General features: G+C 39.8%; 1 protein-coding gene across 22 annotated transcripts in view; it reads left to right on the top strand.

Moving 5' to 3' along the window:
* LOC126470108 (ensconsin-like) overlaps window positions 1-23,957 on the top strand; it is a 406,217-nt gene that overhangs the window by 368,778 nt on the left and 13,482 nt on the right. For all 22 annotated transcript variants that reach the window (XM_050097707.1, XM_050097706.1, XM_050097699.1 and 19 more), the window contains one exon: window positions 4,214-4,566. In XM_050097707.1, coding sequence (XP_049953664.1) covers window positions 4,214-4,566 — 353 coding nt within the window. The remainder of the gene's footprint in view (window positions 1-4,213; window positions 4,567-23,957) is intronic.

Below are 23,957 nucleotides of genomic sequence, written 5' to 3'. Positions count from 1 at the left end.
CCTTGTGCATTTTTGAACAATGTAAGCTCAAAGTTTTATACTTACTTAACTTAAAACTGCTAGTGTCTCCAGTTTTGCAGTCAAGTTCATCCACAATATACAGAATGTTTCATGTATGAGACTGGTGCACACCTGCAGTTTACACAGGATGTGTACTGGTATCTCCCTCGGGAAGCATAGCTGCTTGGCACATCTTCCCAAGTTGAGCGTAAACTAACACGGAATGTGACCAAATCAAGTTTACCTTTATTTGCAACAGATACCCAGAATTGTGTATCTGAGCAGCAAGAGCAATTTGACCCTTAAGAATACATTATCAAGCATTTGTTAAATTTCGGCTATCAGAATTTTTGAAAACACAAGCCAACTACTGTCTTCTAACTCTTCAAGTGTATGAGGATTGTTTACCTACATCTTTCCATTTTAACATAAGCCAGAGGTAGAAATCACATGAATTTAGATATGGGAAATGAAGAGTGGATTATCCTATCATCAAAAACACCTCATAATACTACAGTGTTTGTCTGGAAAGCATTGTCACCAATTCTATTCTAATGCTGCTGTTAGTGAACTGAAGTGTATCTGCCATGGCTAGTTGGAAGTACACTCCTGGAAATGGAAAAAAGAACACATTGACACCGGTGTGTCAGACCCACCATACTTGCTCCGGACACTGCGAGAGGGCTGTACAAGCAATGATCACACACACGGCACAGTGGACACACCAGGAACCGCGGTGTTGGCCGTCGAATGGCGCTAGCTGCGCAGCATTTGTGCACCGCCGCCGTCAGTGTCAGACAGTTTGCCGCGGCATACGGAGCTCCATCGCAGTCTTTAACACTGGTAGCATGCCGCGACAGCGTGGACGTGAACCGTATGTGCAGTTGACGGACTTTGAGCGAGGGCGTATAGTGGGCATGCGGGAGGCCGGGTGGACGTATCGCCGAATTGCTCAACACGTGGGGCGTGAGGTCTCCACAGTACATCGATGATGTCGCCAGTGGTCGGCGGAAGGTGCACGTGCCCGTCGACCTGGGACCGGACCGCAGCGACGCACGGATGCACGCCAAGACCGTAGGATCCTACGAAGTGCCGTAGGGGACCGCACCGCCACTTCCCAGCAAATTAGGGACACTGTTGCTCCTGGGGTATCGGTGAGGACCATTCGCAGCCGTCTCCATGAAGCTGGACTACGGTCCCGCACACCGTTAGGCCGTCTTCCGCTCACGCCCCAACATCGTGCAGCCCGCCTCCAGTGGTGTCGCGACAGGCGTGAATGGGGGGACGAATGGAGACGTGTCGTCTTCAGCGATGAGAGTCGCTTCTGCTTTGGTGCCAATGATGGTCGTATGCGTGTTTGGCGCCGTGCAGGTGAGCGCCACAATCAGGACTACATACGACGGAGGCACACAGGGCCAACACCCGGCATCATGGTGTGGGGAGCGATCTCCTACACTGGCCGTACACCACTGGTGATCGTCGAGGGGACACTGAATAGTGCACGGTACATCCAAACCGTCATCGAACCCATCGTTCTACCATTCCTAGACCGGCAAGGGAACTTGCTGTTCCAACAGGACAATGCACGTCCGCATGTATCCCGTGCCACCCAACGTGCTCTAGAAGGTGTAAGTCAACTACCCTGGCCAGCAAGATCTCCAGATCTGTCCCCCATTGAGCATGTTTGGGACTGGATGAAGCGTCGTCTCACGTGGTCTGCACGTCCAGCACGAACGCTGGTCCAACTGAGGCGCCAGGTGGAAATGGCATGGCAAGCCGTTCCACAGGACTACATCCAGCATCTCTACGATCGTCTCCATGGGAGAATAGCAGCCTGCATTGCTGCGAAAGGTGGATATACACTGCACTAGTGCCGACATTGTGCATGCTCTGTTGCCTGTGTCTATGTGCCTGTGGTTCTGTCAGTGTGATCATGTGATGTATCTGACCCCAGGAATGTGTCAATAAAGTTTCCACTTCCTGGGACAATGAATTCACGGTGTTCTTATTTCAATTTCCAGGAGTGTATTTGTTAGCTCCCAACATAACCCACCTCATTTTCCTCAGAGCTTTCTGAAAGTCACGACAAGTCACTACGTCACTACAGCATGGAAGTCCAGGATGACGTTCATGATGAAACTCTCTCTGGACACTCTTCAACATGGAAAGCTGAAGACAGCATGATGTGTGTGCATGAACTTTTGAACACTGACTGTAGAATACCTGTTCCTCTGATAGCTCCGACTCTGGGTATATGCAAAATCATTGTCCAGAAGACTGTAACCAAACAACTGCAAATGAAGTAATTGTGTGCAAAACTGTTACCAAAAATTTTGACCATTAGCCACAAGTCCAGCCGAGTACTCATTTGTGAAGAACTTCTGGAATTGTGTTGAAATTTTGGAAAGTGTTGTAGTGGGAGATAAGTTGTACGTTTTTGAATATGACACTGATACAAAGATACAGAACTCCAAATGGCACAACTGGCAGTCACCATCTGCAAGAAGGCCAGAAAAAGCATATCCAAAGTGAAGGCAATCGGGACTTTGTGACATTACATTCCGAACAAATCTTTTATCATAGATGTATCAATGGTGTGAGAGCTTGCATTTTCCTGCATAAAAGTAGATGTTTTAATTTTCTGAAAAATTTTGCTGTATAATAAGTCCAGTAATTTGTGTTGGACTAATTGTACACTCACTCCTGTTTTCACATCGTGCAGTGGTCCTCAACGTAACTGATAATGATTTACAAAAGTTCAACATTGATTGTTCTAACCTATTAAATTTCAGGGATGCAGCCATGCAAATCCCAACCCCTCTACTTGATTGTGTTGCAAGTTTGTGTATCCTAATAAATGCATCCGTACTTCATTGGAGGGAGGGGAGGGGGGGGGGGCAGCCTTTCTGGATCGATCTCTCCATCTTGTACAGCATGCAATAGTTAGTTGCAGTACTGATATCTAGCAACAACATCTCAATTGGTCAGTTGATGCACTACTGTTACTTTGTTAGATTTCAGTTTGAGTTCATGCACAGCTCTATGAGTACATGCTACTGCCACATTAGCCCAAAATGACACAATGATTTTCTTGGACTTCTTTCTGAAGCTTAGTTTGTTTTATCGTTGAAAATGTGTAATATAGTCAGCGCAGGTATCAGTGTCATTATGCGCCACGTACTTTGCACTGGTTACACATATGACAAAATCACTGTCATATAATATTTCGCCTTCTAAGTCTACATCTTCTGTGATATTTTCTGTTCCCATTCCTGGCTTCAGCATGATTGAGACACCAAGTTCTTCCAGTAGCTTAGTTGTGTATGTAGAAAGTATGCTGTAAAAGTCAGTAGTATTCAACAGAATGTGAAATGTGCATTTCAGTGTAGTAACAAAAATAGAATTAAGTGTAAACTCGTGAAGTAAAAGTTAAAAAACAAGTTTCTAAGAGAATCACTCAGCTTGTAAACACGTAAATGGCATAATACAGTTTATTCTCCATGTATTAATAAACTCAAATCTGTGGTTATATGTATAGTTCATAGAAATAGCAAATTGGCTGTCACACGGGAAGAGAGGGCTGATGTATGAGACACACATGTTATTCCTGTTCCAGATTTTCAAGTTGTTTAAAATGATTATTTACACTATACTATAGCAGAAATTCACCATTAAAATTTATTATGAAGAGTTGAATCCCAGCTGTCCTAATGTGTGTGTTCCAGAAATCATTGTATACAAATTCTGGAAAGGTTCTTTTAAGCTATAACAGCCAGTTATTGACCTTATTCTCACTGGGGTGTCCGCCCTGATAGCTGAGTGGTCAGTGCAGTGGTCAGTCATGCCAAGGGGCCTGGGTTCGATTCCCGGCTGGGTCGGAGATTTTCTCCGCCCAAGGACTGGGTGTTGTGTTGTCCTCATTATCATTTCATCATCATCAGTGGAAGGCAACGGGAAACCACCACTGGAATCACTTCCCTAGACACTCATGCGGTGGGCTCTCTGACAAGGCTTCCCCCATGACAAGACCTGCTGTAAGGCAGAACACAAAGTTAAGTTTTCACTGGGGTGAAATTAGTAAAAGTTTTTTTTAATCATTCTTACAACTGGAGACATTTAAATTGTTCATCACTATAAATTAAGAACAATTGGTGTTTTACATATTTCTTCAAAACAATTCTATTTTCTAATTTAGATTTTCTTCTTACTACAGGGCCAGCTTGAAGGTGAAAGTGGTGGTGATGAAGATGGAAAGGATGTCAGTCCTACAGAAGAGAGAAAAATTGTGCCTAGTGGAGATGGTCACATGGATGTGGGGAATAAGGAGTCTATGGAGACAGAAAAGGGCACAGATGTGGTTCCCAGCAGTGTTGTAGAAAATGGGAAAACTGCTACTAGTGAACAATTGTTAACTGAGAATAGTAATGTGAAAACAGCAGAAATAAGTGGCAACCATGTAAATAGTAATAACACTAATCTTGAGCCTGTAACTCAGTTGCAGAACAGCAATGGGCATCGAAATGGCACTGAGTACAGAGAACTGGATTTTGGCAGTGTAGATAATGTGTGAGTATGGGACATTTATAAGACTACAGCCCTGTTTGTACAGCTTATTGGGGGGGGGGGGGGGGGCATCACAGATTCCCATTATTTCTAGTTTCCTGTGACGATCACTGATGCTCCCATGTACAAAGGTTCACCTCCATATGTGATTTCTACCATAAATTTTGGAAATGCAATCAAGGTGTTATTGGAATTTTATTGTGAACAGCACTTCATTGGTTTTGTTTTTCCCCCTCTGCATCCTTCAGCCAGCAACATTCTCTCTCTCTCTCTCTCTCTCTCTCTCTCTCTCTCTCTCTCTGTGTGTGTGTGTGTGTGTGGGGGGGGGGGGGGATGAGGGGGGGAGGGAGAGAGAGAGAGAGAGAGAGAGAGAGAGAGAGAGAGAGACACTTCCATGTTGCAGTACATTTTAACTACATTAGTGTCAAAAATCGTCATAGCGAATAATATCCGTACTTGCTCACACCTACCACTATTTTTGAAAATTTTCTGCTTTCTTTACAGTTAAATACCTCTAGAACACAGTTAAACTATGTAGCCCACAAACTGTGTACCTATTCTGCACAATTCTGATTACCAGTGAAATTCTTTCCTTTCATGTGAAGAATTAAACTTACAATTGACTTCGATATGTTTATGTATCCATACCATTTATATTTAATTTAGCGTACATTTGTGCCATATGATGTAAAACCAAATTACATGAAACCCGAAATATTAAAACAATATTTGTGCACAAGACATCATGTGTCCTTCATCTGTAACTGATCTGAGGAATTGAGGTTTTGCAGAATAAATACTGGATAATTTATTGCTCACCTTCCATAAATTATATACACAAACTTGCAGGATCTTAACATATCAGTTTATAATCAAGTTAGATTTTTGTACATGATAGAACTTCAGTTTTATTGATTTTATAAATTGTTGCAACTTTACATGTAGTTTGTACTTCCTTCACCACACAAGAGTCTGTGGTGTTTTTGAGGGTGAAAGTGTCCCCCACACATTTCATTTGACTTCCGTTGTCAGTGAAGAAAGTAGTTCGGGTTCCCATTCTAAAAATTAAAAGTAATTTATGTGCCTATTCAATAAAGGAATCTTATTAGCATAGTGAAATATTCAATTAAAGATTATTTATTGACAGTGGCAGCAAAACACAAAAATGAAAAGTATTTCCAGTTGTGACTGAATATGGCGTCTGTGCCAAGCAACTCATCACAGTAGCATCATAGGACTGTGAAGATGGCATGATACAGCTATGCGATGGCACAGTGAAGACAGTACAGCGCAGCTCAGTGGCCATATTTGGTTTCTTATAGAAACACTATTCTTTGTATTTTGCTGTTACAGTCTATAAATATGAATCAAACAATGGAAAATATAGGATGGAATTTAAAAATATTATGAAAAGGAAAGTTAGTAATCACCATATAGTGGAGATGCGATACCTGTCCCATACATCCTCCCACCACCACCACCATCACTCCAGTCCAGTCACAAACATCACCTATCCCATCAATGGCAGGGCTACCTGTGAAACCAGTCATGTGATCTACAAGTTAAGCTGTCACCACTGTGCTGCATTCTATGTGGGCATGACAACCAACAAGTTGTCTGTCAACATGAATGGCCACCAACAAACTGTCACCAAGAAACAAGTGGACCACCCTGTTGCTGAGCACGCTGCCAAACACCAGTTTTTCTGAAGTGCGCTGGTGGAAACTTTCCCTGCAATATGTCCTATGTTCCCGTAACCCTCCTGGCCTCAACCTTCGTTAGTCATTGTCCTCACTCAATCAGCCCCTTCCCTGTTTCCATTCCAGCACTACACAGCCCTTATTCCACTATCACACCCAGTCTTTTTATTTCTCTCTCTTTCCATTACTCCCCACCCCCCCCTCCACCCCATCCCCCACCCCCGTCCTCACTGCTCCCCTGTCCTCTGTCTAACCTCCCGGCTGCACATATAGTTACCCTACAATCTCTCCACCTCACCCCTGTGCGCCACCCCCCCCCCCCTCCCCTCCCCCAGCAGCACTTCACTGTCTGTCACCGCTACCCTACTATCCTTCTCCCTCCCCACCCCATCCTCCTCCTTACCCCCACCCAGGTACCACTCCCATCATGTACTAGTGCTGCTGCTTGTAGTGTGGCTTCAGTTGCCCGAGACTGCAGTCGTGTGTGTGTGTGTGTGTGTGTGTGTGTGTGTGTGTGTGTGTAATTTTTTTATGAAGGCCTTTCTGGCCGAAAGCTTTATTTGTGACGGTCTTTTTGTTGCGCCTATCTGCAACTCAGCATCTCCACTATATGGTGAGTAGTGACTTTCCTTTTCTTAGTATAGTGTATAAATATGTTTGCTCAACAAACATTTGAGGCAGTTGTACCACTTACGAACATAAAATTACAATTTAGACGTAATTTTGTTTGAGAACCAAAAGAACACTCCTGTTGACAGTTGTGATCATATGAAACACAATATGAGCAGTTTTTGCTTGGGCTGACTTTACTGATAGGAAAAAAAATGAAATTAAAAAAGCTAAAGAACTGCAAGAGAAAGGCACCTAATAACACAGGAAGGGCATCTGATATGTTTACTGTTTAAACTGTGGGCAAACACTTCGTGTCCCGTATTAATATACGTCAATTTGTAGCTGTATTAAGTGGTGGTGGGATAATGCTGGTTCTGATATTTCAAGTTATGCAAGTAGAATATTACAGCTTGAGTGGTATAGTGTACTATTATTATTATTGTGATTATAATAATTATAATTGTTATTGTTGTTGTTATTTGTTGTCATTTGTTAGTTAGGAAAAGTAGTCTAATATTTAAAGAAAGACATCATTCCACTGGGCTGTACTTAAAAATTGTACATTTTAAGCAATACTAGTTTAGAGCTTGGTTCATTTTCAAGTGCTTATATAATAGATGTGGATATATCGTCCTCATCAAATGGAAGTCTCTTGCTATTGGTAGGTGTTTTTTGTGGCTATACATTGCAAGATCATGCACTTTAATGATTGTGCTATGCACAACTATGCATGGTGTGTGACTGCTATTTGGAGACCATGATTTCTGTTGTAAATGCAACTGAGAATGAGCCACGCTCAAAGAATAGTAATAATCAATAAAGCACAGTTTTAAAATACAGCCTGGTGGAACAGTCTTCCTTTCAAATTTATCAAGGCTGTCAAGCCCACCCAGAAGTAGTTGAGGGTAATATTTTATTCATTTTCTTGAGCAGTACTTACTCAGAATTTATTTTTACTGAATCATTTTGGCAGAAGGTTCCACAGTTGACTGAAATACCTGCTTCTTAATGGACAATCCTGTACAATGTAACTGATGTGTTTCAGTATCCAGCCTTTAGCTTTCAGATAGTTTTCTTTGAATAACTGAGAAGACTTAGTCCCAGTTGTTCCAATTATATTTTAATTATGTTTAATCCAGAATTACAGTAAAATAACTTGATAGCTGTAGCTTCAACATACATGAGGGACTAGAATTAACCTTTCTGTTAAAGATTTTAACTTATTGTTTTTCATTATGTAGGTTTATTCATAAATTAATTACTATTTACATTTCAAAAGCCGAAGAATTATGTCTTTGTTGGCTCTGACTCACCTGCAACACTTCACTCCATTTTGTGTTCTGCTTTATCATGCAGTTGCTATGAGATGAGTATGCTTGAACTGACTCCCCCTCTCCCCCCACCCTGCACACACATTGTCAGTGAGTGGTAATATTTCATGACTTGAAATGAAGCACCACTGTAAATTGTACTGCCAAATTTCAGTGTTAGATGTGGAGGGGTGTTTTTATTGTTTGTATGTTAGTAATGTATTCTCAAAGTTTATTCCCTGCATCTGAGCCTCCATTCAACAGCTGCACCATGTGCACAATTTGTCATGTATTGACTACAACACTTTTTCTAAGACCAGTGCCCCAAAAATACATGTCTTATATAAAAAAAATTAACTTCAGAAGGAGCAGCCTGGTTCAAAAATTCATTTGAGATCCACCTAGTATTATTTCAAAATTTCAGACAGTTTTTACATGTATATTGCACATAGCTAATAGGTAAATAGAAGTCTTAAAAAGTTCGCAACTAATTTTGTTAGGTTTTATCACCTTTCTGTTGTGTTTCATGGTCATGTTCAGACATCACACAATTAATAGACTGCAATATAATTCAACTATGTAAGGATGAAATTTTGAAGTCATAAACTGATCACGGTGGATTTTCAAATAACAATTTAATTAATATTTGCAACTGGTTGCTGTTCTTCTTCTTCTTTCTTTTTTTTTCATGTAAATAAATTTTTTGGTATGTAGCCAATTTTTTTTCGATGTAACTACAAGGTAGTTCAAGAAAATGTATACACTTTAAAACTGGCTGTACTAATCGTACACTTCGAAGTCACAGTGGGTACAGGTTGAACATGTAGTACAGTGGTCGAACAAAAGATGGCAATAGGGTTGCGATACGCCGATGTCAGTGTACAAACTGAAGCCGTGGTGCAAACGTGACTGACATTTGAGCAGTGAAAATATTTTCTCAAATGGTATTGGAACTTGGAAAACATCAGTGAAGTGCAGTGACATTGGGGGCAGGAATTTGGAACTGAACCACTAACACGCTTAAGCATCACTCACCTTCACGGTATGTTCCAAACTGCAGGAACAATCACGAATATGCATCAGTGAAGATCATGCCGGCCACTCACAGCAGTGGGTGAAGAGTCTTCTGCTCAGGTGTTGGATGCATTCACATACTCCCCATAGAGATCAACACAACAATGTGCACGTGAAACAGGCATAAATAGTGTGAGCAGAAATCATATTTTCCACAAAGTGAAGAAGTGAAGAAGTTTACATTCCGCAGTTGTTACATTGAATGAGGGCGACTGAAAACAAAACAAGTCAGTTGAGTGAACGGTTCCTAGTGCATATTGAACGTGACGCTAATTTTGTTTTCAGTGTGGTGTAGTTTGATGAAGCACAGTTTAAATTAAATGGCACGGTAAACAGGCATAACTGTGTGTACTGGGCTCCCTAAAATCCGTACGTTTGTCGAGCGAGTGGTCAGTGTTCTGGGACGTAATGTCTGGTGCAGGTTATCGTCAAGGGGATTGACTGGAAATTTCTTTTTAAAAGGTAAAATTACTGGCGAGAGATGCTGGACGCGTTAATTTTACCGTGCATTTGTCCTTTCTTTGGTGATGAACCTTTTTTCTTTCAATAAGATGGTGCCCCATCACGCTTGCATAGGCATCTGTGCACCTATCTTGATATCAGTGCAACAGCTACAGGGATACTCTGCAAATCACACGTAAGTGCCTGGCAGAGGGTTCATTTAACCACCTTCACAATAATTCTCTATTATTCCACTCTCAAACAGAGTGTGGGAAAAATGAACATCTATATATTTCCTTGCAAGAACTGTTTTCCCTTATTTTGTTATGATGATCATTTCTCACTATGTAGGTCAGTATCAACAAAATATTTTCACATTCGAAGGAGAAAGTTGGTGATTGAAATTCTGTGAGACAGTTCCGCCGCAACAAGAAACGCCTTTGTGTTAATGGTGTCCATCCCAAATTCTGTATCATCTCCACGACACTCTCTCCACTATTTCTCGACTATACAAAATGTGCTGTCCTTTTGTGAATTTTCTCGATGTACTCTGTTAACCCCATCTACTAAGGATCCCACACCGCACTGCAGTGCTCCAGAAGCGGACGGACAAGCATAGTGTAGGCAATCTCTTTAGTAGATCCTTTGCATATTCAAATAAAACACAGTCTTTGGTTCGCCTTCCCCACAACATTTTATATGTGCACTTTCCAGTTTTAGTTGTGTGTAATTGTAATTCTTAGGTATTTAGTTGAATTTGTGGCCTTTAGGTTTGATTAATTTATTATGTAACCGAAGTTTATCGGATTCCTTTTAACACTCGTGTGGATGACCTCCCACTTTTCATTATTTAGGGACAGTTGCTAATTTTTGCACCGTACAGATATCTTGTCTAAATCATTTTGCAATTTGTTTTGGTCTTCTGATGACTTTACTAGGCAGTAAACGACAGCATCGGGGAACGCCAGAAATCGCTTCTGTTTTACTCGATGACTTTCCATCAGTTACAACAAACTTTGACCTCCCTGACAGGAAATCGCGAATCCAGTCATGTAACTGATACAATATTCCGTAAGTACGCAATTTGATTGCATTCCGCTTGTTGAGGTACAATGTCGAAAGCCTTCTGGAAATCTAGAAATACGAAATCAATTTGAAATCCCTTGTTAATAGCACTCAACACTACGTGTGACTAAAGAGCTAGTTGTGTTTCACAAGAACAATATTTTCCAACTCCCATGTTGACTGTGTGTCAATAAACCACTCTCTTTGAGGTAATTTATAATGTTCATTTGCAATATGTGTTCCAAAATCCTGCTCCATGTCGACATTAATGATAAGGGCCTTATTCAGCTGATTACCCCTATTGCCTTACTTGAATATACGTGTGACCTGTGCAACTTTCCAGTCTTCGGGTACTGATCTTTCGTTGAGCAAGCAGTGGTATATGACTGTTCAGTATGGAGCTATTGCATCATCATACTCTGATTGGATTGGATGAAAGGGTGCCATGGAGCACGCTGCATGTTCGCCTTTATTTGACCTCACTTGATTTTTACTTGTCGGGTACCCTTAAGAACGTAGTATACAGCAGGAAGCCACGCACACTAGCAGAACTGCGCAATGAAATTAAAATGGCTTGTCAAGCAATTCCTGTTGCTGCTTTGGAAGACGTGACCTTGAGTATGCAGCATCATGCTCAGAAGTGTTTGAGGCAGTTGGTTTGCAGTTTGAACTCTTATTGTAATTGTTTAACATTGAGTCACTATAGTACTGATGATAATATATAAGGTTTTCACTATCACAGTGCATATAAAAACATTCAACAACACAGATCACATAAAAATATTTCTTTATTCAAGACAACAGGTTTCAACATACTTTACTGTCATGTTCAGGTCTTAAAAATCTTTTTGTTGTAAAATATGTGCATTTTATGTTGAACATTGTGGAAAGTTGTCAAGTGGATAACAATCAGCCCATTATCCACTTGACAACTTGCCATGAGGTTCAGCGTCAAATAAACACGTTTTACAACAAAGAGATTTTTAAGTCCTGAAAATGACAGCAAAATCTGTCGAACCCAGTTGTCTTACATCAAGAAATATTTTTGCAATCTAAGCTGTTGAATCTTTTTTAGCAAGTAAAACAGATCACGCCTTCACTACTCTCAAAATGAAAAATTTCGAAGTATGTATACATTTTTTGATCTATCCTACATTTATAACACATTGGTGCTGATACATGTCGTGATTGAACATTTGTAACAAATTAAAACTACATATCAGACTGGAACTCATTCAGATGCCAGCTTTTAAGTCAAACTCGCCATTTAATCCTCTCTCCACCTGATGCTAGCAATGCAGTATTCTGGGATAGCCTATGGGAGTTTGGAACCTGTAGAAAGTAACTATTGGCACACTGAAGATTTTAGTCTGATACTCTGAGCTGCAGCTCCTAGAGTGCTGTCTGTGAAAGGCAGTTACTTCTTATTTGAGTTCCTGTTAATGTGCAGTATTAACTTGTTACAAATTTTCATTCCAGATTGTACTCTGTTGTTAATCAACAGTTGCCAGCACAGAAGTTCACATTATTTTTTTGGAGATTAAAAGAATTATAATCAATAAGAAGAATCCATTTTACATCCAAGAAAACAATGGTCACATCTTCCAGCAGTTGATATAGACTGCCTTTTATGATGCAGATGCACTGCTATCAACCTATGCTCCAATTTCTGGTTTGTCTATGGTGTGAATTACTGGACCAAAGTTATTTTTCAATGTAACAAGAGGCACAAAAACATTGAAGTAGGCAGCAGTATTGCAGCTGCAGTGGTAATTTTATTTAGGTGTGTGTTCTTCAAGATTATTATGATTGTAACTGCAGAGATAAACAGATTTAAAAGGTTCAACCATTGCTGACAAATTGGATTTTTATTTTCACTTTCAGTCATCATTCAACAAATGAGGCAGCCACTTTACACAATGGCCTCTTTTTCTTAATTCTGCCTGTAAAATGTGCTGTACTCTTTCCAATATGCCTGTGGTGTTAGCTCAAACTGTTGATAAACCATCCAAAACAAGGATCTTTATGCTGGATTGGTATTCTAGTTCATTTATTTGAATGAGAAATATTCTTATTCACCAATGGTGTAATACCACATTACACACTTTCTCAATGTTTTTGTCTCTGGCATTAGTTAGTGGAGGTCCTTCATGTGAACTATCTTCACAGTAAGTTCAGCCACTTTGAACTGAGCTGCCCATTTCTAAACTGTTGAAATGAAGTAGCTAACTGTAAATATTCACCAACTTTGTAAGAATATGGATTGTTGAGCAAACATCCAAAACAAGAATGTTTATGCTGCATTGGTATTCTAGTTCATTCGTTTGAATAAAAAACACCATCATAACTATTTCACAAATCCGTACAAAAAATCTATTCAGCAGATCAATTTGACACACAAGTTACATGATTGGGAAATATGTGTGAGTATAGCAGAAATAAAATTTTGTTGATATCAGTGCCATTTTTCTACTAGGCTTGAGAACCTTTTGTAGCTCTCTCATAATACTTTCATTTATTTATTTACAGGGGAAACACCAAAAACAAAACTTATTACCATGCTTAATACATAGTACGAAATGCATTGGCATTCAAAACAGCTTCCAATCAGCTCAGAATGGATAAATATAGCTCACTTACAGTTTTCAAGACAATTTTGTACCATTCTTCCTGAAAAACAGTGGCAAGTTCAGGTAATAATGGAGGTGGACAGTGGTCACACACCCTTCTCTCCAAAGTCTACCACAGAGGCTCAATAGTATTGAGATCTGGTGACTGTGGTGTCCAGGAGAGATGAGGGCATTCATCCTCACGTTCACAAAATCAGTTTTTGTCGATGTGAGCTGTATGGAAAGGGGCTCTGTCATCTTGGAGCACAGCATCACTATTGGGGAACAAACATTGTACCATGGGATAGACCTGCTCAACCAAAATAGTCACATAATCTATGGCAGTAACGTGACCCACGAGAGTAACCGTGGGGCCCGTGGAATACCACTATGTGGTTGCCGAAGTCATCACTTTACTCTTGCCATGTTTCATTCTTTGGACGGATGCATGGCCAGAAGCTTGAAACAGTGTGAAACAGAACTCGCACGACCACTGTCCATAGTCAAGGATTTATTGGCTTTGGCGCCGCATTTTCCTCTTACGAGTGTTTGCACCACTGATGAATGGTTTTGAAATTCTAGCTGGCTCCTCAATTCCATGCTTATGGGGCTCCCTTTATGTTGTTTTGGTGCTGACGTGGTCTGCGAGTTCTGCAGTAACTTTTGCAGCTGTTGTCCTCTTCTTTTTCATCACAATCCTGTTCAGTGACCATCTATCACAATCACTCAACACATACTTTCGTCCACATTGTGACTTGGTGGATGGTGTTTTTCTGCTTTCCCTGTATGTGATATAAATCTTTGATATGGTGCCTCTTGAAAGTCCAAACATGTCAGCTCCATTGGTTGTAGAAGAACCCACTATATGAGCACCAACAATTTGCCCACATATGTGTTCACTTAGATCCAACATAATGCGCTCACAACTACACAGAACACTGTTCTGACCATTATTGATGCTTGTGTCATATTGAAGACACTGCAGAGATGCCATTCATGGGCAAATATAGCAGCACAACGTGCAGGCTTGGCTAACATCCGCATTTATGTTCAAGCAGTGTTGCCCAACCCTCATGTTTATTTATTTTGTAAGCAACTTTGTGGACCATGAAACATTCTGCTCCCGTGTGGGAAGTGTGTTACACAAGTGAAATGTATGTCTGTCACATGAGTCGGCGTGAAGGCTATGAGTCATAACTTATTCTGAGCAGAGAACTGTAACATGTGAGATGTCATAAAAACCATGCAGTACAGCATGACATAAAAATTAATGTTCTTTAGTCCCATTTTACACCTGTTTATGGCATACAGTGGTAGCATTATATGTCAAGAATTTCAGTTGGTTATAGACCTGCTCAACCAAAATGGTCACATAATCCATGGCAGTTATGTGACCTTTGAGAGTAACCAGGGGCCCCTGGAATACCACTGTATGATTGCCCACATTATCACCGAACTCTTGCCGCGTCTCTCTCTCTCTCTCTCTCTCTCTCTCTCTCTCTCTCTCTCTCTCTATCTGTCTTTCCATCCCACCCCCCCACCCCCCCCCACCCCCCCTGCCCAATACTCTTTCTCAAATGATGCAGCCATATTTTTGAAATTCACGTGTATCTGTAGTGCATAGTTTCATAAATGGTTTCAAATATTAAAATATGCTGCTGTATTTGAACCTATTAATTAAGATGAATTCCTATTTTTTCCAATAAATTGAATTAAAAGGGGAGCAAACACTTAGAAACAGCATAATTAAATGGCATCTTTTCTCCCTGAAATATTATAATCAATACATTCCCTGTGCCTCTTCTGCAAATTAATCATAGTTGCTTAGCACCTGATGAAAAGGTGTTAACAGTTTTAAAGTGAACACACCTGAGATTGGTTTTACAATGATATCAATTGAAGCAATCACCTCCAGTTAATTTTACTCATTAGAGGGATGAGGTTATTTAAGAAGTAATTTTAAATGCATTTGTTTGATACTTAAGAATGGCTAATTCCTGTTACGTTTGGTATCCAGTCTTGACGGACATGTCTTTGGCAACATTCATTCACTGTCATTACCTCTCCATTCAGTCTGTTCCGTAGTGGAATAAAACCCATTACAGACATAGTCACACCAAACAATAATCGGTTTTAAATAAGCCTGATAACTAACCATTGAAACCAAACTGGATAAAAAGCATCTGCTGCTCAGATCAGTGGAGTAAAACTAATAATTGATGTGTGTGTGTGTGTGTGTGTGTGTGTGTGTTGTGTGTGTGTGTGTGTGTGTGTGTGAGAGAGAGAGAGAGAGAGAGAGAGAGAGAGAGAGAGAGAGAGAGTGAGTTCATATTACAGCAAGAAATAGTCCAAAATTGTTTAAAAAGTCGGTCAGGCTGCCCAAGCAGTACACACATGAGTAATCTGGAAAATACAACTAGAAGCAGTATGCATATTGGTCTATTTACATTACAGGCACTATATAACACTGCAGGGTTTGGTCACTCACTCTAATCCCTGTAACGTATAAGCACCATTACACTGCATATGGCTAGTCTTAAAACTTGTGTGTTGTTTTGAGTCATCATGTATAGTCTCAGCATTTTCTGATCTAAACATCACTAAAAGTTAATGTAAAAACTGAGTAACACATTTCCAATACTTTTAATCAGCAACCCTAATCATAACAGTGGTTTTGCACACACACACACACACACACAGAAAGTTATTGTTTATTGTGGTCTTCCCTTGTCAACCTGACACTAGACTTCCCTAAATCAGTTGTGGTGAATGCTGAGATGCGTCTTTTGGAAAAGGCACAGCTGATCTCGTACCATGTCTGTATCAAATCCAAGCTTGTGCTCCATCTCTAATGACCTCACAATCTTCCTTTCAGGCTGTGTAAAAGACAGAGAAGGGGGTGAGAGGAAGTGAGGTAATGAGAGTGTAGAAGAATTGCAAAGTGATTGCTTTTATGAAATTTGTGTGCTGTGCAACAAAATATTTGTCACAAACAAAGTAAAAATGGTTGATATTTATATTTGTGTGTGTGTGTGTGTGTGTGTGTGTGTGTGTGTGTGTGTGTGTGTGTGTGTGTGTGTGTGTTTGACACAATAGTAACATGTAAAATATATATCAAGAAAAACACATCCCTGAAACACGAAATTCCCAGTATAAGAAAACATCTGAAGTCAAAAGACCACTAGAAGTAATAAAGGCATACATGTTGCAGAACACACATTGTGGTGTGAACACTGCAGTTTGAAGCCAAAACTGAATTGCGAAACAACATGAAAAAGGAAAAAAAAAGTTTAGTTTTTAGTGTTAAGGGTAGCAGTAGCATAAAGGGAAGAAGGAAGATTAAGCTTATGTCCCATCAGTGGCGAGGTCATTTGTGAAGGGGCAAAAGCTTAGAAAGGGGAAAGAAATTGGATGTTTCCATTTCATAAGATCCAACCAGGCATTTGCCTTAAGTTATTTAGGGAACCACTACTAGTAGCATAGTTAAATTGTGCAGTATTTACTGTTTACAGCCGTCAACTGCGAGAGTGATTTGATTCTTATTAATTGACAGCTCTCCATTCAGCATAACTTCCATTGCCTACATCATCCATGATCTGCCTCATATACTCATATTTACTACTCAGTTACAAAAAGGCAAATCGTTATTGAGTGAAGTTGGTAAGATCTTGGACTTGCATACAGTAGGAGTTTGGCTGACATCCTGGTCTAGCCATCTAGATTTATCTTTTCTGTGATTTCCATAAAGTGCGTGAGGCAAATGTTAAGAAAAGGCAACAGACAATTTGCTGCCTCCTTGTTAACAAATTAAGGACTGTTCTCTTCCTCAGTTGACCTTGTCATTTATGTGACATTAAAACCTAATTGTCTTTCTTTCCTGTAAACTGGCAAACATATTCTTATGTGTATGGTGAAAGTAGTAGAGGAAGATCACTATAAGAAATATTTCTCTGGAGCATATTTCAAAATATGTTCTGATGTTTTCTAACAATACGTACCATTTTAATTTAACCATTGAAACCACACATCTATTGTGTCATATGGTATTGCAATGTTTTACGTAGGCTACAAATAATGGTAAAGGCAACCACTTACCATATAGTTGAAGCTCTGAGTAGTCTACAGGACTGTAGATAAAGGTTGAAAATGTCATTGAGCTTTTGACCAGTATCATCTTCAGAGTTAACTACCCCCTTACGGGACTATGTAATTTGTTGGCACTGTGTGTGTGTGTGTGTGTGTGTGTGTGTGTGTGTGTGTGTGTGTGTTTGATGTCTCAGCTATATGTAAAGTGGTTTCCTTTACTCTTCCATTATTTACTTCAATTGTTATGGTAACAGTATGGAGTGTTACACATCCTAGAATGTGCCTCACCTCCAGCAAAAACTACATGCAAATGGTTTATAGATCATTGTTTGAAAACTGGATCTTTGACATTTTGATCAAGAGGACACTATATTTTTCTTAAAATGGAAAGGCTATTCTAAGTTGCTTTTAAATCTTTATGAGATTGGGAGGAAATGCAAACTTTGTTACCTAATCAAACCTGTTTGCACTATTTAATAGAGGAATCATTTGCTTCCAAGATCTGAAGTTGGTCCAGGTGTTAAACAATTACCCCAATGTGACCTGTATTTGATGGGTTGGTGTAGCCATTCAAATGAATATGAATCATGTATTTTTTCCAGAGTTGTGTTTGAAATACACAGTTTGTACATACATACATGAAAAATTCCAGTACAAGGCAGATGAAACACATAACTCCTCACCCTCCTCTCCTCTGATTTTACTGTAGTTTCTGGCATAGACTCTGTCCTAGAGAGAGAGAGAGAGAGAGAGAGAGCAGAGAAGGTCACTTACTCCACAGAGCACTTCACCAAGTATTATCTTACTGGAGATAATAGACTATTGCTTTCCTGTGAACCATGAAAATTCATACCATGTGTGGAGCAACTACAATTAATTTAGAACCCATACAGCATGCTGTTTTCATATTCGTATAGATGGAAAAAATTATGGTACCAAATAAATACTGACACAGTATGTCCTTTTTCTTTAAGTGGCTCCACAGTAAGTTGCATAATGCAGAAATGGTAGTATTCCCGCCTGAGTTTCATACTTTCATAGTATTGTTGTAATTGTCACTGTATAGAGAAAAATGTCTGCCTCATGCGGGGACCATCCTTTAAAATATAGTTCAAGTATTTCACTGTGTAGACATCAGTGCTGGTAGTATTTAAAACCCTTTTCTTCTGAAGCCGCGGGTAAATATAGTATTCTGAATGTATGAAAACCGGTGGAATTGGTAAGACATTTTCAGGCTTTAACTTGAAGATATTTCAGCTTTTGCTACACAGTGGAGACCTGGATAGAATTGGAAGTAAAATGTGAATTTTCGCTTTCCCTTGAGTTCCAGAGAATTGTTTTTGGTACTTCTTGGCAGAATTACACTCTAGAGAAAAATATGCCAGGTATTCATTAACATAAGTTCATATCTACATACTGGAATATTTTAAAAAACACAACATTGTTGCATAATGCATGTTGATTCCAAAAACTGGTTGCTTCTGCTTGAGTTTAATGAGTCACTTCATCTTATAGGCTCTTCTATCCTGAAGGATGTGGCTAATAATAAGCTAAGTCATCACTAGTGAACTACTCGCATTCGGGAGGACGACGGTTCAATCCCGTCTCCGGCCATCCTGATTTAGGTTTTCCGTGATTTCCCTAAATCATTTCAGGCAAATGCCGGGATGGTTCCTTTGAAAGGGCATGGCCGATTTCCTTCCGCGTCCTTCCCTAACCCGAGCTTGCGCTCCGTCTCTAATGACCTTGTTGTCGACGGGACGTTAAACAACTGCCATTGGAACATAATTAAAACAGATTTGTGAGATCATAAAAATTAGAAAATAATACTACCAATCGAAGGTAAGAGTTGAGCTATTATTTTAAGACATAGTTTAATCACTTATGCTTTTTGAAAGAGGAACTGACTGGTGTGAGCTTTAAATGGCAAAAAGGGGGGGGGGAGGTAGAAAAGAGTACACATAAAAAACTAAATATAAATTTAAATTTTATAATGGTGATTTCCGTTTGCTGCTTTTTTGAGAAATAGGCTGAATGTCAACATATCCAACATATGGGGATTACTACTATGGGAGTGCATTTGAAGCAGGATTTCTTCCTATTCATATTTGCACAATTCACGATGAACATTTGCCTAGAATGCCTTTGTGTCAAAAAGTTTTGTGTGTGTGAAATAGTGTTGTAAGCCCAGTTAGAGAATTTCTCACGTTGACATTGAAATATTTATTTTTTGATAAAATGCATTTATTCTGGTTTATACTTCCCTTTAAAGTCAATGCAGTTAAAACATCTTTCGGGTGGGCAAATTCCACCCTTCAAGTGTGATTTATAAAAATACTCATCTGCAACTACTGTAATCTTTATATTGCACTCTGCAGTCACACATTTATTTAGATATGATAGTAGGTGCACATCTGATGGTGGCAAATCTTACGAACTGTGTTGTTGCGCCAACACATCCCACAAATTTCCCATTGTTGAGCACTTATTTTCTTTTGAAATCCATAACTCTTCTTACCTCTTTTTTATTTAGACAGTATAGAAGTTTTTAGTAGCATTAGTAAGTTTTGGTTTACTCTTTGTGAGGTAATCTATAATAATAATAATAATAATAATAATAATAATAATACCTTTTCCACCCCAGAAGATGATAATCATTCAGATGACTGTTTTGAAACTTCCTGATAGTTTAAAACAGTGTCATATACTGGAACTCAAACCTTGAGCCCTGTGTTTCATAAGCAGTACTCTTACTGACTGAGGTATGGAAACATGACTCACAGTGTCATTTCTGTAAGGTTTGTTAAGTAGGAAAGAGGTGCTGCAAATGTGAAGCTATGAGAGTGGGTTGTGAATCGTGCCTGGATAGCTCATTCAAAATATTGTAGCTCATGGAAAGATGAGGTTCCATCATGGCTCACAGTTTTAATCTGCCAGGAAGTGTGAAAAGAGCACATACTCTAGCACAGAAACATTCATTCTGAAAAAACTCCTTAGGCTGTGTCTAAGACTTTCCTTTCTTCAAGGAGTGCTAGTCCAGCAAGATTTGCAGGAAAGCTTTTGTGAAATTATCAAAATGGGAGAGTAATACTGGAAGAAGTAAAACTGTCAGGGTTGTTTGTGAGTTATACCCAGATAGCTCAGTCAGTAAGAGCACTGCCCATGAAAGGTGAGATTCCGGCTTTGAGTCCTGATCTGGCACACAGTAATAATCACCATTTTGAAACATGAATTCAACTCTTATCTTTTGTATGCAGAGCCATTCGTTACTTTAACAGCTGATTCAGTAATTGTGTGAAATGGTGCGCCTATGTCTTATACACAATAAAAAATTGTCATGCAGAATCAGTTGGTACCCTAGAATGGACCACATATCCTTGAGAGATTAAGTCTTTTGTTTCCTTTTGGTCAGCATTCAGCAAATGTGACATTTGTCTTCAATAAAGCTTGTTCATAGTTACTTTTCTGTGTGAAATTTACCATACTCATAAGAAAGAGATGCTCATGGCATCTGCTATTTCATATACCCTGTCTGACAAAATAGTGAAAAGGGTGGGGGGGGGGGGGGTTGGGGGGAGTAGAAAATGAAATGAAACTTCACGGATTGAGAAGGTATGTGATGTTATTTTAATTATTACAAAATTGAGTCAAACTTGGAAAGAACTTGGCAGTGTGACCCCACTTATCAGTATTACGTTGCACCACCTCTGGCCTGGGTGCTTGCACTAATTTAGTTGGGAAGGGTGTCACAAATGTCACACAGCACTGTCCTGTTGAATAATGGCACTATGATACTGTCACACGAGAGAGAACTCATGTGGATCTAGGATGTCAAGTGATGTGCTGTTGTACCACCAGAGTTCCCTCAACGACTACCAGCTGTGAATCGAAGTCATATATAACTGCTCCCCACAGGATGAACACCACTGTGCCTCTCTAAAACATTGCAAGAATGGGACCTCTCTCCAAGTCATGGCCACGTTGTGGTGAGCATACTGTGCCCATGTGTTACCATCTTTAATGATGACCTCATCACCAAAATGTTGACTATTGTGCTGGACAATGTCCATCTCTGATGCTTAATGGTCACTGAATCTGACTGTCTTGCAGATGACCCTGGTTCAATCCCTAATACTGCCAGGGATTTGTGATTAGTGAGAGAGTTGAAATGGAGTCCACTCAGACTTGTGATGCCAACGGAGGAGCTACTTGAATGAGAAGTAGTGGCTCTAATGTTTGTAAAGAAGCCTGCAGCACCTGGGAGAATGATGTACTGACTCTGCCGCCACCGCCCCCCCCCCCCCCCCCCCACTCAAATACTGCGTCCAAATGATGCCCATAGTAGAGGCCTAGCATTGTGCAGTCCTGTGGACCTGACTGCAAAATTAGTTTTAATGCTGGACAGTATACCCATATTTGATAATCATCAGGTGTTAGACAAATCCTGCACTAATCGGTGAAGAGACCCCTACATTATTGATTCAGGTTCCATTTCAGGTGTTCCCTTCCCCACCTTTATGCATCAAAGAGTCCAGAATGTGGACTGTTGTTTGCAATGGGCCAAATTGGTCATATGGAGGTGATTATGTACTCTTTGGTTTAATACAGCTCTCCCTGTTGCCTCCAAAAGGCAGCCCACAATTCTGTTGCATTGTGCTTGGGTACCTTTGACCCATAACTTATAGGTAGCTGTCATCAGCTGGTGGTGTTCACTTTAAGTGTTCATCATGAGGCAGAGCTTCAGTGTGCTGTGTCTCACAGTAGTAGTTGAGTGTTTGAATTTAATCAGTATAATGTTCACCAGTTAGTTAGGTAATGTCCAGTACTGATGAAATTTCTTGTTACAAAATCACAATGTACCCATGGCTATGCTTGAAATGGTCCTTCAAGGAATGCTGACAGACCAAACAGTGTACTCAAGTCTCATTGTATCAGTCATGATGGGAAGCACTGCACTGAAAATGCAGATTTAGAGTGTATATAACAATTTACTATGTGAAAAGGGTTTTGAGAAAGAGACTGAAAAGAAATCTATGCAATTTGTGATGGTGGGACAAAACATTTTTTTAAGCAGTGTATATGAACCCTTTAACTAAATGTTGAGTGGGGATTAGAGGCGATATCTGCAATGCCTTAGATAATTCACATGCAGATTTCAAAGAATCAGTGGTCAGCTTCACAAAGGACATGCCTCACTATTCTTCTATAAGTCTCTATCAACTTATTAAACTGATGACACATCAGGTTGCTGTATTTCCCCATATTCACAAGAAATATTTGCACAACAAATTACATTTATCCTGTCATTTCTCATTTTGATTTACTTCCTGTGAATATTTCTGATACTGGTCTGTCAGCATTCCTTGAAGGACCATTTCAAGCATAGCCATGGGTACATTGTGATTTTGTAACAAGAAATTTCATCAGTACTGGACATTACCTAAATAACTGGTGAACATTATACTGATTAACCCTTTTAGTGCCAAATACGATCTGATCGTGATCCAGATTTTCGGCGAAAAATGCCAGTAACGATCTGATCGTGATGCCTTTCTCATTCATTTTTTCCGCGCTTGAAGGCAAAGTTGTTAGTATTTCCTAACGAATGAGAAAGGCATCACGATCAGATCGTTACTTGCATTTTTCGCCGAAAATCTGGATCACGGTCAGATCGTATTTGGCACTAAAAGGGTTAAATTCAAACACTCAACTACTACTGTGAGACACAGCACACTGAAGCTCTGCCTCATGATGAACACTTAAAGTGAACACCACCAGCTGATGACAGCTACCTATAAGTTATGGGTCAAAGGTACCCAAGCACAATGCAACAGAATTGTGGGCTGCCTTTTGGAGGCAACAGGGAGAGCTGTATTAAACCAAAGAGTACATAATCACCTCCATATGACCCCGATGTTGTTCAATCTGTATATTGAGCAAGCAGTAAAGGAAACAAAAGAAAAATTCGGAGTGGGTATTAAAATTCATGGAGAAGAAATAAAAACTTTGAGGTTCGCCGATGACATTGTAATTCTGTCAGAGACAGCAAAGGACTTGGAAGAGCAGTTGAATGGAATGGACAGTGTCTTGAAAGGAGGATATAAGATGAACATCAACAAAAGCAAAACAAGGATAATGGAATGTAGTCTAATTAAGTCGGGTGATGCTGAGGGAATTAGATTAGGAAATGAGGCACTTAAAGTAGTAAAGGAGTTTTGCTATTTGGGGAGCAAAATAACTGATGATGGTCGAAGTAGAGAGGATATAAAATGTAGGCTGGCAATGGCGAGGAAAGCGTTTCTGAAGAAGAGAAATTTGTTAACATCCAGTATTGATTTAAGTGTCAGTAAGTCATTTCTGAAAGTATTTGTATGGAGTGTAGCCATGTATGGAAGTGAAACATGGACGATAAATAGTTTGGACAAGAAGAGAATAGAAGCTTTCGAAATGTGGTGCTACAGAAGAATGCTGAAGATTAGATGGGTAGATCACATAAC

This window comes from Schistocerca serialis, chromosome 3 (genome assembly GCF_023864345.2).
Source record: "Schistocerca serialis cubense isolate TAMUIC-IGC-003099 chromosome 3, iqSchSeri2.2, whole genome shotgun sequence".
Classification (NCBI taxonomy): Eukaryota; Metazoa; Arthropoda; class Insecta; order Orthoptera; family Acrididae; genus Schistocerca; species Schistocerca serialis.
Note: the sequence above shows the minus strand (reverse complement) of the source record. Positions and strands in the feature narration are given on the sequence as shown.